This window comes from Lissotriton vulgaris, chromosome 10 (genome assembly GCF_964263255.1).
Source record: "Lissotriton vulgaris chromosome 10, aLisVul1.2, whole genome shotgun sequence".
NCBI lineage: Eukaryota > Metazoa > Chordata > Amphibia > Caudata > Salamandridae > Lissotriton > Lissotriton vulgaris.
In genome coordinates, this window is record NC_141698.1 from 12,031,110 (window position 1) to 12,049,865 (window position 18,756).

Consider the following 18,756-nt stretch of genomic DNA (forward strand, 5'->3'; position numbering starts at 1 on the left):
AGAGGTCAGGCTTTGTACCCAGTGTCACAGGTGAGAGGTCAGGCTCCTCAGCCAGTGTCACAGGTGAGAGGTCAGACTCTCTACCCCGTGTCACAGGTGAGAGGTCAGGCTTTGTACCCAGTGTCACAGGTGAGAGGTCAGGCTCCTCAGCCAGTGTCACAGGTGAGAGGTCATGCTTTGTACCCGGTGTCACAGGTGAGAGGTCAGGCCTTGTACCCAGTGTCACAGGTGAGAAGTCAGGCTTTGTACTCAGTGCCACAGGTGAGAGGTCAGGCTCCTCAGTCAGTGTCACAGGTGAGAGGCCAGACTCTGTACCCAGTGTCACAGGTGAGAGGTCAGGCCTTGTACCCAGTGTCACAGGTGAGAAGTCAGGCTTTGTACTCAGTGCCACAGGTGAGAGGTCAGGCTCCTTAGTCAGTGTCACAGGTGAGAGGCCAGACTCTGTACCCAGTGTCACAGGTGATAAGTCAGGCTTTGTACCCAGTGTCACAGGTGGGAAGTCAGGCTTTGTACCCAGTGTCACAGGTGAAAGGTCAGGCTCCTCAGCCAAAGTCACAGGTGAGAGGTCATGCTTTGTACCCAGTGTCACAGGTGAGAGGTCAGGCTTTGTACTCAGTGTCACAGGTGAGAGGTCAGGCTCCTCAGCCAGTGTCACAGGTGAGAGGTCAGGCCTTGTACCCAGTGTCACAGGGGAGAAGTCAGGCTTTGTACTCAGTGCCACAGGTGAGAGGGCAGGCTCCTCAGTCAGTGTCACAGGTGAGAGGCCAGAATCTGTACCCAGTGTCACAGGTGAGAAGTCAGGCCTTGTACTCAGTGTCACAGGTGAGAGGCCAGAATCTGTACCCAGTGTCACAGGTGAGAAGTCAGGCTTTGTACCCAATGGCACAGGTGAGAAGTCAGGCTTTGTACACAGTGTCACAGGTGAGAAGTCAGGCTTTGTACACAGTGTCACAGGTGAGAGGTCAGGCGTTGTACTCAGTGTCACAGGTGAGAGGTCAGGCTCCTCAGCCAGTGTCACAGGTGAGAGGTCAGGCTTTGTACCCAGTGTCACAGGTGAGAAGTCAAGCTCACTGGTTAGAGGCGGCAGACCTGTAAGCAGAGGACGGCCCGGGACCAGGGTTCAATTCCCTACGCGGCAGGGTCGTGGACCAGGGTCAGCGGACATGATAATTCTCACCTCGGTGCCTACTGTAACCAGGGATCACACTCGGCAACTCTGGGCATTAGTTTGCCTTATCTCCACAGTGGCCCCCCACATATGCCGGGGATGCCTGGTTTCACCTTGGAGATACCCAGCAAGGACCATCTCACAGGGAAAGCCAGGATGGGTTCCCCAGCGGTCTACAGCACTGAGATACCCCATGGCGGGGTGATACATGCGCTTTACAAGACACTATTACATTACATTACATTGTACTCAGTGTCACAGGTGAGAGGTCAGGCGTTGTACTCAGTGTCACAGGTGAGAGGTCAGGTTCCTCAGCCAGTGTCACAGGTGAGAGGTCAGACTCTGTACCCAGTGTCACAGGTGAGAGGTCAGACTCTGTACCCAGTGTCACAGGTGAGAAGTCAGGCTTTGTACTCAGCGTCACAGGTGAGAGGTCAGGCGTTGTACTCAGTGTCCCAGGTGAGAGGTCAGGCTCCTCAGCCAGTGTCACAGGTGAGAGGTCAGACTCTGTACCCAGTGTCACAGGTGAGAAGTCAGGCTTTGTACCCAGTGGCACAGGTGAGAGGTCAGGCGTTGTACTCAGTGTCACAGGTGAGAGGTCAGGTTCCACAGTCCTTGTCACACGTGAGAGGTCAGGCCTTGTACCCAGTGTCACAGGTGAGAGGTCAGGCTTTGTACTCAGTGTCACAGGTGAGAGGTCAGGCTCCTCAGCCAGTGTCACAGGTGAGAGGTCAGACTCTGTACCCAGTGTCACAGGTGAGAAGTCAGGCTTTGTACCCAGTGGCACAGGTGAGAGGTCAGGCGTTGTACTCAGTGCCACAGGTGAGAGGTCAGGTTCCACAGTCCTTGTCACACGTGAGAGGTCAGGCCTTGTACCCAGTGTCACAGGTGAGAGGTCAGGCGTTGTACTCAGTGTCACAGGTGAGAGGTCAGGTTCCACAGTCCTTGTCACACGTGAGAGGTCAGGCCTTGTACCCAGTGTCACAGGTGAGAAGTCAGGCTTTGTACTCAGTGTCACAGGTGAGAGGTCAGGCGTTGTACCCAGTGTCACAGGTGAGAGGTCAGGCGTTGTACCCAGTGTCACAGGTGAGAGGTCAGGCGTTGTACTCAGTGTCATAGGTGAGAGGTCAGGCGTTGTACTCAGTGTCACAGGTGAGAGGTCAGGCTCCTCAGCCAGTGTCACAGGTGAGAGGTCAGACTCTGTACCCAGTGTCACAGGTGAGAAGTCAGGCTTTGTACCCAGTGGCACAGGTGAGAGGTCAGGCGTTGTACTCAGTGCCACAGGTGAGAGGTCAGGTTCCACAGTCCTTGTCACACGTGAGAGGTCAGGCCTTGTACCCAGTGTCACAGGTGAGAGGTCAGGCGTTGTACTCAGTGTCACAGGTGAGAGGTCAGGTTCCACAGTCCTTGTCACACGTGAGAGGTCAGGCCCTGCACCCAGTGTCACAGGTGAGAGGTCAGGCCTTGCACCCAGTGTCACAGGTGAGAGGTCAGGCCTTGTACCCAGTGTCACAGGTGAGAGGTCAGGCGTTGTACCCAGTGTCACAGGTGAGAGGTCAGGCCTTGTACCCAGTGTCACAGGTGAGAGGTCAGACTCTGTACCCAGTGTCACAGGTGGAGGTCAGGCTCCACAGCCAGTGTCACAGGTAAGAGGTCAGGCGTTGTACCCAGTGGCACAGGTGAGAGTTCAGGTTCCACAGTCAGTGTCACAGGTGAGAGGTAAGGCTTTGAACTCAGTGTCACAGGTGAGAGGTCAGGTTCCACAGTCAGTGTCACAGGTGAGAGGTCAGGCTTTGAACTCAGTGTCACAGGTGAGAGGTCAGTTTCCACAGTCAGTGTCACAGGTGAGAGGTCAGGCCTTGTACCCAGTGTCACAGGTGAGACGTCAGGCATTGTACTCCGTGTCACAGGTGAGAGGTCAAGCTTTGTACCCAGTGTCACAGGTGAGAGGTCCCACTCTCTGTGACGTGGCAGACACCAGTCACCACAGACAGCCTGAAAGTTGCGAACCAAGGTCTGCATTCATTGTGTAACTGAATATCTCTTCATCCCCCCTTCATTCTCAGGCCGAGGGCAGTGCGAGGTCAACGGGATGCTGATGTATGACGGAGCTGCGTGGTCCCCAGACCCCTGCACCATGTGCATATGTGACCGGGGCACACAGGTGTGTGACATCACAGACTGCAGGGCAGTGAAGTGCCCCACGGGAAGCCTGCGGACCCCCCCAGGGCGCTGCTGCCCCATCTGCACCGAGAAAGGTGAGTGTCTGCCCATCCATCCACCCTTAACTTGCAGCGGAGCACGTGCACTCTGGCGCACCGGCTGTGTGAAATGTGTAGAGCTGGCAGTATGGCGTGGATAACAGGACGTTTTCACACACTCCCATTAGAGCCTGGAAAACATGATTGTAGCTAGTTCGAAAAAATAAATAAATAACTCTGAGTTTCTTCTGTTTAGTATGAGACACGGGCAGTGAATTCTCTACACATGCCTCAGAGCACACAGCTTGTCTGACTCATCTGCTATTACAAGAGGATTCAGGATGCATCTGGAAGGAGGGCTGCTTGCACGCACTCTGGTTTAGAGGCTGCAGGTCACATTTTTCATTACCAAACATGGAAGCCTGAGCTCTAATCCTGGCTGCTCACTAGACCACACTGTTTTATTCTCTTCAAATCTCGTCATCCCCGTTTGCCTCTGTTCCCTGATCTGCCAAACATCTGGGACTCCAGAATTGGGTTAAGTACAACCCCTCGGTCTTTTAGTCTTTCTATGTGACATTGTGGCGCAAAAGCCGGCGCCACCTCAACCAACCGCCACCAATGAGAGCACCCACTGCAAACCCACTGAGCACCCTCCAGACAGTCCTTTCGACCACATATCTTCCTTACGGACCACCTTGTACTCCTCGCTGCCGTGGCCATCCGCCCTCTGTGAGCTCGTCCCACACCCTGATAGTCCACTGAATGAAGTCCACGCCTTGCCTATACCTTCAAACCTCAAGGACCACTCCCACCGAATGCCGCTCTGCCACCACTTCACTCACAGCACCACCTCACCAACCATGAGCCATTCCCAATGCACCAACTAGCTGGACCAACCCCAAATCCACGTAACACCAGAGCTCAGCTCTCAAATGCACCAATGACAATCATCCAACAAGAACAAATGTTCTTGATGATCAACATTAAAAATCTCACTCAGAGCCTCGCATTGATCTGATTAGTGCCACAACTAATCTCACTCCAGAGCCTCGCATCGCTCTGATGAACGCCCAAACAAATCTCACTCAGAGCCTCGCATTGATTTGATGAACATAACAACAAATCTCACTCAGAGCCTCGCATTGATCTGATGAACGCCACAACAAATCTCACTCAGAGCCTCGCATTGATCTGATGAACGCCACAACAAATCTCACTCAGAGCCTCGCATCGCTCTGATGAACGCCACAACTAATCTCACTCCAGAGCCTCGCATCGCTTTGATGAACGCCAAAACAAATTTCACTCCAGAGCTTCGCATTGATTTGATGAACGCCAAAACAAATCTCACTCACAGCCTCGCATTGATTTAATGAACGCCAAAACAAATCTCACTCAGAGCCTCGCATTGATCTGATGAACGCCACAACAAATCTCACTCAGAGCCTCGCATTGATCTGATGAACGCCACAACTAATCTCACTCCAGAGCCTCGCATTGATCTGATGAACGCCACAACAAATCTCACTCACAGCCTCGCATTGATCTGATGAACGCCACAACTAATCTCACTCCAGAGCCTCGCATTGATCTGATGAATACAACAACAAATCTCACTCAGAGCCTCGCATTGATCTGATTAGTGCCGCAACAAATCTCACTCAGAGCCTCGCATTGATCTGATTAGTGCCGCAACAAATCTCACTCAGAGCCTCGCATTGATCTGATGAACGCCGCAACAAATCTCACTCAGAGCCTCGCATTGATCTGATTAGTGCCGCAACAAATCTCACTCAGAGCCTCGCATTGATCTGATGAACGCCGCAACAAATCTCACTCAGAGCCTCGCATTGATCTGATGAACACAACAACAAATCTCACTCAGAGCCTCGCATTGATCTGATTAGTGCCGCAACAAATCTCACTCAGAGCCTCGCATTGATCTGATTAGTGCCGCAACAAATCTCACTCAGAGCCTCGCATTGATCTGATTAGTGCCGCAACAAATCTCACTCAGAGCCTCGCATTGATCTGATGAACCCCGCAACAAATCTCACTCAGAGCCTCGCATTGATCTGATTAGTGCCGCAACAAATCTCACTCAGAGCCTCGCATTGATCTGATGAACGCCGCAACAAATCTCACTCAGAGCCTCGCATTGATCTGATTAGTGCCGCAACAAATCTCACTCAGAGCCTCGCATTGATCTGATGAATGCCACAACAAATCTCACTCAGAGCCTCGCATTGATCTGATGAATGCCACAACAAATCTCACTCCAGAGCCTCGCATCGATCTGATGAATGCCACAACAAATCTCACTCAGAGCCTCGCATTGATCTGATGAACGCCGCAACAAATCTCACTCAGAGCCTCGCATTGATCTGATTAGTGCCGCAACAAATCTCACTCAGAGCCTCGCATTGATCTGATGAACGCCGCAACAAATCTCACTCAGAGCCTCGCATTGATCTGATTAGTGCCGCAACAAATCTCACTCAGAGCCTCGCATTGATCTGATGAATGCCACAACAAATCTCACTCAGAGCCTCGCATTGATCTGATGAACGCCGCAACAAATCTCACTCAGAGCCTCGCATTGATCTGATGAACACAACAACAAATCTCACTCAGAGCCTCGCATTGATCTGATTAGTGCCGCAACAAATCTCACTCAGAGCCTCGCATTGATCTGATGAATGCCACAACAAATCTCACTCAGAGCCTCGCATTGATCTGATGAATGCCACAACAAATCTCACTCCAGAGCCTCGCATCGATCTGATGAATGCTGCAACAAGTCTCACTCCAGAGCCGCGCATTGATCTGATGAACACAATAAATCTCACTCCAGAAACTCACAACGCTCTGATGACCGCCACAACAAATCTCACTACATAGCCTTGCACGGCTCTGATTAACACCACAACAAGTCTCACTCCAGAGCCTTGCATCGCTCTGATGAACGCCACAACTAATCTCACTCCTGAGCTTTGCATCGCTCTGATGAACGCCACAACAAGTCTCACTCCAGAGCTTCGCATCGATTTGATGAATACAACAATAAATCTCACTCCAGAGCCTCGTATCGATTTGATGAACACTACAACAAATCTCACTCGAGAAACTCACAACAGTCTGATGAACGCCACAACAAATCTCACTCCAGAGCCTCACACAGCTCTGATTAACACCACAACAAGTCTCACTCCAGAGCCTCCCATCAATCTGATGAACGCCACAACTAATCTCACTCTAGAGCCTCGCCTCGCTTTGATGAACGCAACAACAAATCTCCCTCAAGAGCCTCACACTTCTCTGATTAACACCACAACAAGTCTCACTCCATAGTCTCACATCGCTCTGATGAACACAACAACAAATTTCACTCTCTAGCCTCGCATCACTCTGATGAACACCAAAACAAGTCTCACTCCAGAGCCTGGTATCACCCTGATGAATGCCACAACAAATCTTGCTCCAGAGCCTGGCATCGCTCTGATGAATGCCACAACAAGTCTCACTCAATAGTCTTGTCTAAGTTTAGGGTCTCTTAGGGCACTGTATTCCATAAAGTGGACAAGTCTGTAGGTAACCACTTTTTCTGTGAGTTTACTGGTAAGGGGTAGAAGAGGCGTGGGACAGTAGTTGGTCAAAAGCTGCGGGTCTGCGGAGTGGTTTTCAATAAAGGGATAACTTATGCATGTTTCCAGCTGGTAGCTATAGATGCTGAAGTCAAATGGATTTTACAACGGAAGGTAATAATGGGTTGGCCAACGCCTAGGGTGGGAGTGTGTGAAAGCTGAACTAGCTTTGATAGTTGCAGGAACTTAAGTGGCTTCTGCTTGTTTTTGGCGTTGAATCCCTTAGCAACTAAGGTGCTGCTAGGGATGGAAGAGATGGAAGGAAGTACATTCCGGCATCACCTGGAACCCGGCTTTTGACATTAACTAGGATTTCCCAATCTTGACGATGAAGAATGTGGATAAGAAGACGCAGAGATCCTGCAAGGGCGAAACCATATCACTGCGGACGGCGGGAAGGAGAAACCTTCCGGTTACTGAGAATGTCACACATGATGGATTTGGTGCTTTGTCCAGCAAGAAAGATTGATACTGACTTGAATTTAGGGCAGATTCTATTTAAGCCATGGAAGGGATGCTGCTCCCAGTGTGCGGCAATGAATGGGTGCATCAATCAATCAATCAAAGGTTGGTAAAGGTGAATTACTCAGCTGTGATGGTCTCAGGGTGCTGGGGGGAGGTGAGGAACAGATCCGTCTAAGGGCTGGGGTCATTCTACGAGCCAGGTCTTGAGGTCCTTCAAGAACTGGGGCAATGTGGGAGATCTCTGGAGGTGGAGGGGTAGGGTGTACGAGGTCTTGGCAGCGAGAAAGGAGAAGGACTTTCCTCCAGTTCTGGTTGATTCACGAGAAGGGCGTTGAAGGGATGGGCTGGTGTGGAGGGAGTAGGAGGTCCTGCAGATAGTTATGGTGGCGTTTCTAGAGGAGATCGGGACCTGGGTGAAAGTTGCTTGCACTTCCAACTAAGAGGAGGCTTGTTTCGACTTGTAGTTCTATCATGTTTCTAGGCTGTCGCAGTGTTTAGGTGGTTGAGGCAAATCACTACGAGGGCCTGTGGATGGAGGACTAGAGATTAGAGGTAGACAGGATGGTGATGATGGTGTGGAGAGTTAAAACGGACCAAAGACGGAGGGGTGCAAATTCAGAGAAACCTGAAGGCCTCGGTGCTCCAAACTCCATAGTTAAGAGTACTGTCAGATGTGGTTTCACCGTACAAGCACCGTGGAGTATCTGTCTGTCGCTTCCCACAAGAGAAGAGGCCAATTCGATGCCTTTCCTCACTCTTCTTTGTTGAGGTCACTTACAGGGCTTATCCAGGGATTCCATATTCTTCCCACTTCTTCCTTTTTCCCATCAGGATCTCTTCCTACACATACAACTTTACTTCTACAATGGAGCAACAATCAGGAAAAAACCTAGTCTGGCACTTGACCATGCCTGTGGTCAGCATCATGATGCCACCCGTTGACCAACATGGCCACCTTTCATGAGTCAAGAGGAACCAAGTCATGTCACCATGACCTGCCCAATCTCAGCCCTTGTACTAAGGGTGCTGCCAGGCCCTCTACTGTTTAAGAGCGTTGGCTTCCGCTATTTGGCAGGATGGAGCTGGCCCGACTCTGAGCCTGATTTAGAATTTGTTGAAGAGGTTACTCTGTCGCACATGTACAGATATATATCCGCCATATTACAAGTGTCCCTGGATATGATACACTTGCAAATGGCGGCCGGGATGTCTGTCACGTTTGTGATGGGCCAACCTGTCTGCAAACTCTAAATCAGGTCCCCTGACCACACGGATGAGCCCTTAACTTTGGACCTAACCTGCCATCTTTGTGGTCACTTTGTGGCCAGTTGTCTCTGGGGGAAGAGTGGTGTATTTTGTGTTCAGGAAAGGGATTATGTTAGAAGAAGATTGTGAGAAAACCTCAAGTACAACGCGGTTGATTTGGCAGGAATGTGCATCAGCGAGTGCTTGACATTTTGTAATTCATAATTTTCCTTTCAGGTCCTGCAGCTCCCAAACTCATCAGCACGACAGGGGGTCCCCGCTCTGACGCTGCAAAAGGAGAAAAGAAGAACAAACTCAAGGAAAAGGTGCAGAGAGAAAGGAATGTTCCAGAAGAGAAGAAGCAAGCCATGCAGCTCCCCAAGCACAAAAAGGAAGCCCCCAAAAAGACTCGGGATGTAGCTATCAGCAAACAGGGGGGCACCATCAAGAAAGATCCGCCCGCCGAGAAGGAGGTGGCTAACGCATCGAAGACGCCTCTTGCGGCAAAGCAAGCCCGTGGGCTGTCAAAAGAAGAGCTGAGTAGCCGTGTGAAACCTACCCGCATCACACCCCCAGTGGCAATGACTACGAAGTATCCTGGAGACAAAAAGCAGGAGGTGGTCAGCCCCCCAAGACAGGAGGCAAGTGAGTCTGGTAAGGAATGGTACAGGAACCAGACATCCATTTCATAGGGGGGAAATTTACTGGTCTGAGTTAGACTCTGGCGGAGGACGGGTACTCTGTTGGGATGGCGGAATAGATTCCCCCATCATCCTGAGGACCTCTGACCACCAAATCTAGAGTTACCCACCAGCCCAGGGACAACTCTTAACATTGACAGGACCACCGCTATGGTGGTTTCTGCCAGTGTTGTAAAACTTTGATGCCCGTCTCCGCCAACCATGATGGCAAAAGTCTGCTTTTTACTACACAGAGTTCTATTTTTCAAAAACAAAATCCCATAGCTGGAGTGTGGATCATTATTTTTTGTTGATTGTCCCTCACCACCTTTTTTTACTCGGTGGGGTTGGACAGCAAAAAAATCCTTCCGATCGCCCACTCTAAATTGGGAGGTAAGTCGGATGGATAATCTCTGATGGACCGTACTCTGTCGAGTTTGTTGTACGAATATGTCGGCAATGGAGTAGGCTCCATCATCAATATCGTTAAGGTCTTCCGGCATCTAAATCGGGCGGGTGGAAGGCCGAGTGTGGAGGAGAGGGTACTCTGATGCTGTTGGAACTCAGTGCTCCTTTGCCAAAGGCTAAATCACCCCTCAGTAATGATGCAGATTCACCCAAAAGCCAAGGGTCATGGAATGCCATCACACTGACCCCGGGTGACATCACAGCATTGACCCTTGGTCCTATTTTAAGCCCCCTATTTGTTGCTGAAGAGCTATGGCAAGGCCAAGGAGAGGAAACTAAATAAATCAAACAGGCTTGTAGAGCCCTTTCTGGTTTCTATTGCTGCCTTCATGACTGCTATGACCAACACAGGCAGTCTCTGGCCTATTTGACTGGCCAAGGCACTGGCCAATCAGATTAGCTAAAAACAAAATACTAGGCCTGGGCGTAGTTCACAGAGTTTTGGTAAGTTACAAAAAACTACGAAGTTCCACGAGTGGCGGAGTGCAGTGTGAACTGCAGTTTGTGCTGGCATTTCTGCCACTCGGGTAGGAATTCTACCCGAACGGCAGCTTGTGCTTGCAAAATTACTGTTCGTGATCACGAACGTACCATTCGCGATCGAGTGGGTAAAAAACTCTGCTGCACATTGCAAAGAGGAGTTTTTTGCACTCCGCGTGCTTCGCGCAGTGCGGAGTGCAGAAAACTCTGCAAACTCTGCGAACGGAGTGAAGTACAAAATACCTAGAACAGCAGCAGGATATCTGTTGTGCAGCCCTTCCACCATGGTGGACTCAACCTCCTCGAAGACTTATATGGGTATAATGAGGCAGACGAGGAACGGGCTTGAGCCATTATCCTTACTATACCCTTTCATGAAATGCTTTTAGAGATACCAGGTGTACCTCTGAATAAAGGTTATAACCTGGCAACACTGAAGTATTTTTAATAAAATCGGGATCCCGCCTTTATCCAGTTAGTGATATCCAAGAACTCTCTCCTTCCATTTAAGTCTTCGAGGAGGTTGAGTCCGCCCTGGTGGTATTTACCTACCGGGGTGTGGAGCGGTTACCGATGATGAAGCACGACACTGTTATGTGTGTGAGGTTTCCTCTCACATAAAGGATGACTTTCTTTGCAAACACAGCATAAGTCCAAAAAGCCCTTGGTTCCCGTCTGTTCCTACAACAGTCAGGTAACTAGGGAGGGGTCTGTGATATTCTCACACTCTTGTTGATGCCACCGTACTCATTCATGTGGTAGGTCTCAGTTTCCTGGAGGGACGTACGGCGGCCTCTCCTCCTCCCTCTCTCGTTGTGTGTTTAGGAGTTCTCCCGATGCTCTCATTCATGAAACCTCTTGGTAGACTGCCGTGCCTATGAAGGAACCCTGGGCTCCACTGGCCCAAACCCTATCACAATGAGCACAGACCCATGTCCAGAGGGGAAACATGTCTCAGAGGCACATGTATATTCAATAACTCACCCTCCCTGTGGGTGACGGCTCTGATTGTCTTTCCACAGCTGCCACGGTGGGCCCACTGCCCGAGAAGGAGGAGGCCGTGGACAAGAGGGTGGCCTCTGATGGACATGCCAAAGAGACACTGAAAGAGAAGAGGCCTCTTGAGGATCAGGAAGGCCGCCATCTTGGATGGAAGGGGGAGAAGGACAAGGTCTCTCCGACACCAGAGACAGATGCACACATCATGCCCTCCCTGCCCGCTGACTGCCTCCTGACGGAGACCACCATCGCTTGTGCCAACACCAAGATGAAGCGACTCCCGCAGCTGATCGACGCCGGACTCAAGACGCTATACTTGGCAGGTAGGAGGAAGCATGGGAGGTCATGTTTGCAGTGAAGTCAGTAGTGTTTATTGGAAACTGGAAGTGAGAGCAGATAAGCAACACCCTTCCCTTCTAGCCTCTTCCCTTCCTACATATTTTAACACCTTAGTAACCGCCTGTCAGTACCTCTCTCCTTGAGTCTACAGGCTTCATGTGTCTATCCCTGGTGACGTGTAATCCAGGGACTGGCTGTGTCCAGTATCTGACAATAACCACAAAAATTAGAAAAAAGGGTCCAAGGGATATATAATTTAGAGACCCACACCTGATCATATCCCCAGCTCCTACTTAGTGTATAACACAAGAAACACAGGGGGTCTACCAGCTTAATACTAGAGCTCTACTGTCAAAACCGAGTCCACAAGATCTCAGAGTGTGTATATCACAAAGACAGTGTGTTTGAGAGAAAAAAAGAGAGAGAAAAATTGTTAGAAAAGGCTTTTTGGCGTGTAGCAGCTCCAAATGTTAAGCGCACTACTTTACGATCTAAATAACGCGAGAACACGCATCCACAACTACAGGATGATGTCATCGCGGCCATTTTTGTAGTTCAGACCCTCGGTACCGACCAAAACATACCAGGGTACTGTCCCTATGATCAAGGGATCAACCTTTATGCACAAGGGTTTGGCCAAATGATATGACTGATCATTAAGTCTGTTTGATGGAAACCCGATCTGAATTGTTTTGGACTGGTTAGCCATTTATCAATACCCTATGATGTAACGGTCCCTTCGATGCATGTACAGTTCACCTATTTCTCTCTCTTTTTTTCTCTCAAACACACTGTCTTTGTGATATACACACTCTGAGATCTTGTGGACTCGGTTTTGACAGTAGAGCTCTAGTATTAAGCTGGTAGACCCCCTGTGTTCCTTGTGTGTCCAGTATCTCCCTTAGAGGAAGTTCACTGCAAATACTGTTCAATGGCAAATATAATTCCCCAAGTTACTACTCAGCCGACCTCTTGTTCCTGTACCTCACTCCTGCAGGCTCTTAATATAGGAACCCCTAGTCTGAGGGATTTTCTTCTGAAAAATGCAGACTTTTACCTTCATGTGATTCTCAAATGTGAATGTTTCCTTCATATCCCCCTCACCCTTCTACCCTACTCTGTAGATACAATGTACATTTCTTAGCTTCTCATCCAAGTGGTTTTAGTTTAAGGCATGGACCTTGTAGTCCATCATTAGTGGGCTGTGTTCAGCCTCCTGTCGTCTTCTAAAGATGTGCTCTCTAGCGTTGGACACAATTCTCCAGTTGTGGCCTCCAGAGCTGGGCACAACACTCCAGATGTGTCCTCTATTGGACACTGTGCTCCAGATGTAGCTTCAAGGGTTGGACACAATTTTCCAATGTGCCCGCCAGAGCTGGACACAATATTACAGATATAAACAAGAGTTGATCACAGTACTCGAGATGAGGTCTCCAGAGTTGGATGCAATACTCCAGATGTGTCCTCTAGAGTTGGACATGATTCTCCAGATGTGGTCTCCAGAGCTGGACACAATTTTCCAGAGGTGGCCTCTAGAGTTGCATGTAGTACCCCCGATGAGGTCTCCAGAGCTTGACATAACACTCCAGATGTGGCTTCCAGTATTCCATGTTGTTTGAGTTGTCTTCCAGCTGTGGTGGTAGGTAGGACACAAGTTTGCTCTAGTGTTTCCCGCATCTTCTCTGCTGCCATTGATAAGCGATCTTCGGTACTCACATTATATGCTTTGCGGGCTCTATGTTAAGAAGTTCAGGAGTTCTGTTGGCAGTTTGTCCCAGCCTCCGTAGGCGTTGGTGCTTATTGGCCCCCACATTTATCTCCTGGTTTATATTATCAAGTAGTTTTTGTGATAGTTTGATTTGTCCAATGATTTCTTTACATGAAGAATGCAGACGGTTCTTTTTCACCAAAGTGAATTATTGGAAAAAAGGAAACCGAGAAACCACATCGGTGGAAACCAAATCCTGGAAAACTAATGTCTAGGAAAGATACTTTGAGTAAATACCAATAAGTTGAAAATTAATGAATCATTTTAAAGGTAAATCTATTATAAGGAAAGACAATTCAATTGAAAATTACATTTAATAAAAGGAATAATTAATATTATTTTATTGTACTTAGAAATTGGAAAGTGAATTGCAATTAATCTGATATATAAATAAATATGTATACTCGCAAACACACATAGAAAAAAATCTTAATACAAAAATATATATATATATATATATGTGTAAATATAGATAGATAGATAGATGGAGGGAGAGAGTGCGAGAGAGAGAGAGAGATGGCAAAGGGGAGCATAGAGGAACAAGATGTAAACTTTGTAAAACAGAGAACTATTTTTCGACATGACTGCCATTTACACTTTAAAAAATGAGCAAGCAATGAAGCAATTAAAAAAAAGTTATTCTGTGCATTGGTTGCTTTTACATGGTAAATGTCGATCATTTTGAACATTTCCAGTAAGCAGTTTCGATGAAAGGGTTCCTCAGTAATGGTATTCTATGAACTCTGTTTTCTATAAAATCTCTTACAGCCAAGGACAGACTCACATTACTTCTCTTTGAAAGCCCTCACGTGTTCTCGATTCAAACCTGGGTTATACAGCACAGTCTAGAGTGTGCTTTGCACCATAGTGTTGATGTAAGTGTAGATACTCCGGGCCCGATTCACAGAACTAACTTAAGACAAAATCCTAAACTTACTACTTTTGGTATTCACAGAAGTTAGGATTTTGTCATAAGTTTGTCTTAAGACAGACTTGAGACAAAATCCTAACTTCTGTGAATACCAAAAGTAGTAAGTTTAGGATTTTGTCTTAAGTTAGTTCTGTGAATGTTGGTTATCTTAAGTGTTTTTGGTTTTCTTCTGGAATACCAAGGGTACTTATTTTTGTAGATTTACCTTCTGCATCTGGTTTTGGAGCACGTCTTTAGCTGGTCCAGGGTTCTTTGAAAGGTCTTCTGCATCAGAAAGATAACAGACCCCCTACCTGTAACAGGCATGCTATCTATGCGTAATGCAAGAGAAACTCTGACTTAGGTGTACTTTCTACTTTTAGCAGAGCTTAGAGACCCTTAATAAATAAACAAATACACGTGCATATCTCTGCAAATTCTGTGCATGTGTGAAGACACTGAGGATGGATCTCTGCAAGACTCCTAGCTCCTGTTATACTGAGCTTAAATTTACAAAGATTGGTTGATACGTCGATTGTGTGATGTCCTACGTCGCTCACGTGTACTAGTCGGCAACAATTGTAGATCAGAGCAGAAACCAACATGGTAAAGTAAGAAGAAGACTCAGGCTGAGCAGAGTGGCCACTACCAGGTGGTCACACTGCGGCTTGCGATAAACCAGATGGAGGACCAGTCCAAGCTCTCTCCACGCCTTCCACATCAGCATCAACAATCTGTCGCCCTACCATAACCTAACACTTTTGAAACTGACGCTATTTCAGAAAAACATTTTTACTGAAAACCATTACAATGAAAAAGTCTGACTCATGGGTTGTAAAATGATTTTTAGAATACCATTAATTTCAACTCCATCTCTTTCCCTACCCTTTGATTTTAGGATAAAGGAGCCCTATCCTTAAATCGAATCTTACCCAAAGTTTGTTACTAAACCTTGAACCTACCCTTTCGCATACATCAGCTCTTACTTTCATGACCCTCATCATTATTCTGAGCCTGCCCCTAACCGCGACACTCATTTTAGTATATACTCTTATTATAACACTAGCCTGACCCTGGTCTAAACCACACTCTGAACCCTATTTCTAACCCTCATCTTAGTATTTGCCCGTAACATAAGTAACCCTAACCTGACCCTAATCTCACCCATAATCCTTACCCTAGCCCTGACCGCAGCTCCCTACTAGTTGCGTACCACAATAGTACCGCCTCATGCAGGTTGTGACTCAGGCCCTGCACTGTTTGATGGTGTTGTTCGTTCTCACTTGGCCCCTTGCTGTCCTGGAGCCCTTTGGGTGGGGTTTAGCTTCCTCCACACAACACTTCTAACCACAGTGATGGTCACACTCCCAGGAGTGCTGGTATGGTGTCTGCTCAACTCAAGTCTCAGAACATGGTCACCCTCCCCATGAATGCCACCCAGGGCTCCCTCCCTGCCCCCCAGGTCTGTGCCACTGTCGAGCATCAATGATATGATCTTCATTCTCCCCCCCCCCTTCCCTCAGAGAATGAGATCGCCCACCTGCCCGCTGATGCCTTCGCTGGTCTCCCCAACCTGGAGTGGTTGGATCTCAGCAAGAACAAGCTGGACGATGCTGGAGTGCACGCGGATGTCTTCAAGGTAAGGTCCACCGAGGGGTCCCACCTGAGCAGGAGGCTTCCAGGTCTGGGATGATGAGCTGAGATGGACCATCCGCCTGTCACCGTCCTGGGGTGTGTTTGGGATTGAAGTCATGTTTAATGGGGTCTGAATGAACACTGCCCCTACTGGGGAATATTGTGATTTTTTTTATAACAATGGCCAGTCTGACAAGCAGCTTCTGGACACTCATGATAGCATGACTTCCAAAGTCCACCCCTCCCCTATGCATGCCTATGTATGTATGTATGTATGAACGCATGTTTTTATGTATGTATGAACATATGTATGTTTGTTAGAATGAACATATGTATGTGCGTATGTATGTATGAACATATATGTGAATGTTTGTATGTAAGAGCATATGTATATATGAACATAAGTATGTATGTGAGTACAAATATATTCATATATGTACGTATGAATGTATACGTGGATGTATATATAATTGTATGTAAGTATGAACATATTGTATTGTAATTGCATTTATATAGCGCTTACTACCACTGACGAGGCATCAAAGTGCTTTTTCGGCAAATAGAACACTACTCTGCGACCCATAGAGGATTAGTGTTGAATTGGTATAGTGAAACATGCAAGTACAATTTAAGTGGTGGATAGGTTAGTCAGTTATTGGGATTCGGAAGGATAGCAGAAGGATAGAAGAGGAAAGAAGGTTTGTATTTATATAGCGCTTCTAACCCCTGATGGGGTGTTGAAGCTCTTTTTTTGGCGAGTAGCACGCTACTCCGAAAACCCATAAAGGATTAGTGGTGAATTAGTATGTTGAAATATGAAAGTAATTTGAGTGGTGGATATTTGTCAGTTATTTGGAGTGAGAAGGATAGCTGAGGGGTAGAAGGGAAAGAAAGGTTTGCATTCATATAGCGCCTTTTACCCCTGATGGGGTGTTGAAGCGCTCTTTTGGTGAGTAGCAGGCTACTCGGGAACCCATAAAGGATTAGTGTTGAAAATTAGTATAATGAAATAAGAAGTAATTTGAGTGGTGTATCTGCTTCGCTGCGGCCGGAATTCCCCTGAGGTGCTGAAAAAATTGACGCGTGCGCGGTTGAGACGGCCCCCAGCCGTTCTCCGCACACGCCCACCGTGACGAAGCGGGATATATGTTAGCCAGTTATTTGGATTGAGAAGGGTTGGGGAGGGGTAAAAATGGAAAAAAGGTTTGCATTTTTATAGCGCTTGCAACCCTCATGAGGTTTGAAACGCTTTGTTGGCGAGTAGCACGCTACTCTGGAACCCATAAAGGATTAGTGGTGAATTAGTGTAGTGGAATATGGAATTAGAGAAGTGAACATGTTAGTCTGTTATTTTGATTGAAAAGGATAGTGGAGGGATAGATTACTTTTTTTTGGTCATAGCAGTAGGGGGAGGCTTTTGGATGAGTAAAAAGGAGTTTTGGAGGGGAGGAGCCAGAAGGAAGAGTTTAGGAAGGTTTGTTTTGGGGGATCGGTGTAGTAAAAGAGGTGTCAGGTGATGCAAAGGGTTATTTTGGTGAACATAGTGGTGGTATGGGGTTTGGGACAAATGAGAGAGTTGGTGTAGAGGATATATTGATAGATGTATAGGGTGAGAGATAGGGTAGTGCATTGGAAAGAGTAGTAGAAAGAAGTTTCAGATGAGTCAGAAAGTTGGGCTAGAAGATATATTGAGAGAAGTATAGGCTGAGAAATAGGGTAGTGCATTGGAAATGCTAAATTAGAAGAAATTGATAAATATATAGATCCATAAGTACATTGAAAGTATATAGATGCATAAAGGCGGTAAGTATATGCAGATTAAATATATTGATAGAGGCACAGGATGAGAAATAGGGTAGTGCATTGGATATGCTTTTTCAGGAGAAAAGTACCAGACACACAGATCCAAGTACATGGAAGGTACATAGATGCACAATGGAAGCAAGTACACGTAGACCTAAGATGATTATTTTCTTTTTGTTGTTGTTTTTATAACAACATAATTATTCTACATGTTTATACAAAGCGCAATACACAAAGATAGGCACATATCTATATTGAAAATAAATGTTTATATACAGAGGGACAAATACATTGGGTGGGTATTAATGAATGGAAAAATGGGCAGCATTCTTGGCTCTGGTCCCGACCAGTCTCGAACAGGCTCAAACAGGCACTCACCCTTGCCCTCTCCACCCTTAGCTTCGACGCCCGAGCTGAGACGCCCTAAGCCTTGGCCGTTTATAGCCCTAGTAGTCAGGTGACCCCTTCAGCCAATGGGAGCCCTAACACTATCCAATCACAACAGTAACCTTAAAATCTAGAACCAATAGAAGACCACGACCTTACAGCCAATCTTAGCCCTAGTCCAAGCACCCAATCAGTTTCAAAAACCCTGATCTCTATGTCCAATAGAGGCCCTAGCCCTACCAATGGTCTCAACCCTAGTCCAAGCAACCAATGGCACAGGAAGCCCTAGTCCCTACTTCCAATAGAAAGCCTAACCTACTTTTACTCCCACACCTAGTCCAGCAATCAATCACACCAGAAGCCCTAATCGCTACTTCCAATTAAAGGCCTAACCCTAGCCCTAGTCCCCCCAGTCCCTACAAACAATAACACAGGAAGCCCTAGTCCCTACTTCCAATAGATACCCTAACCCTAGCCCCAACCCACCATTGATTGAATCAAAGACCCAGAAACCAATCAGAACCCTCCAATACCCAACCAATGAGGACACTAACCCTAATC

General features: G+C 47.5%; 1 protein-coding gene across 2 annotated transcripts in view; it reads left to right on the forward strand.

Moving 5' to 3' along the window:
- LOC147684319 (extracellular matrix protein 2-like) overlaps positions 1–18,756 on the forward strand; it is a 98,713-nt gene that overhangs the window by 35,466 nt on the left and 44,491 nt on the right. For both annotated transcript variants that reach the window (XM_086940204.1, XM_086940203.1), the window contains exons 2-5: positions 3,235–3,426; positions 8,964–9,380; positions 11,377–11,676; positions 15,894–16,009. In XM_086940204.1, the coding sequence (XP_086796330.1) occupies positions 3,261–3,426; positions 8,964–9,380; positions 11,377–11,676; positions 15,894–16,009 (999 nt within the window). In that variant the 5' untranslated portion in view covers positions 3,235–3,260. The remainder of the gene's footprint in view (positions 1–3,234; positions 3,427–8,963; positions 9,381–11,376; positions 11,677–15,893; positions 16,010–18,756) is intronic.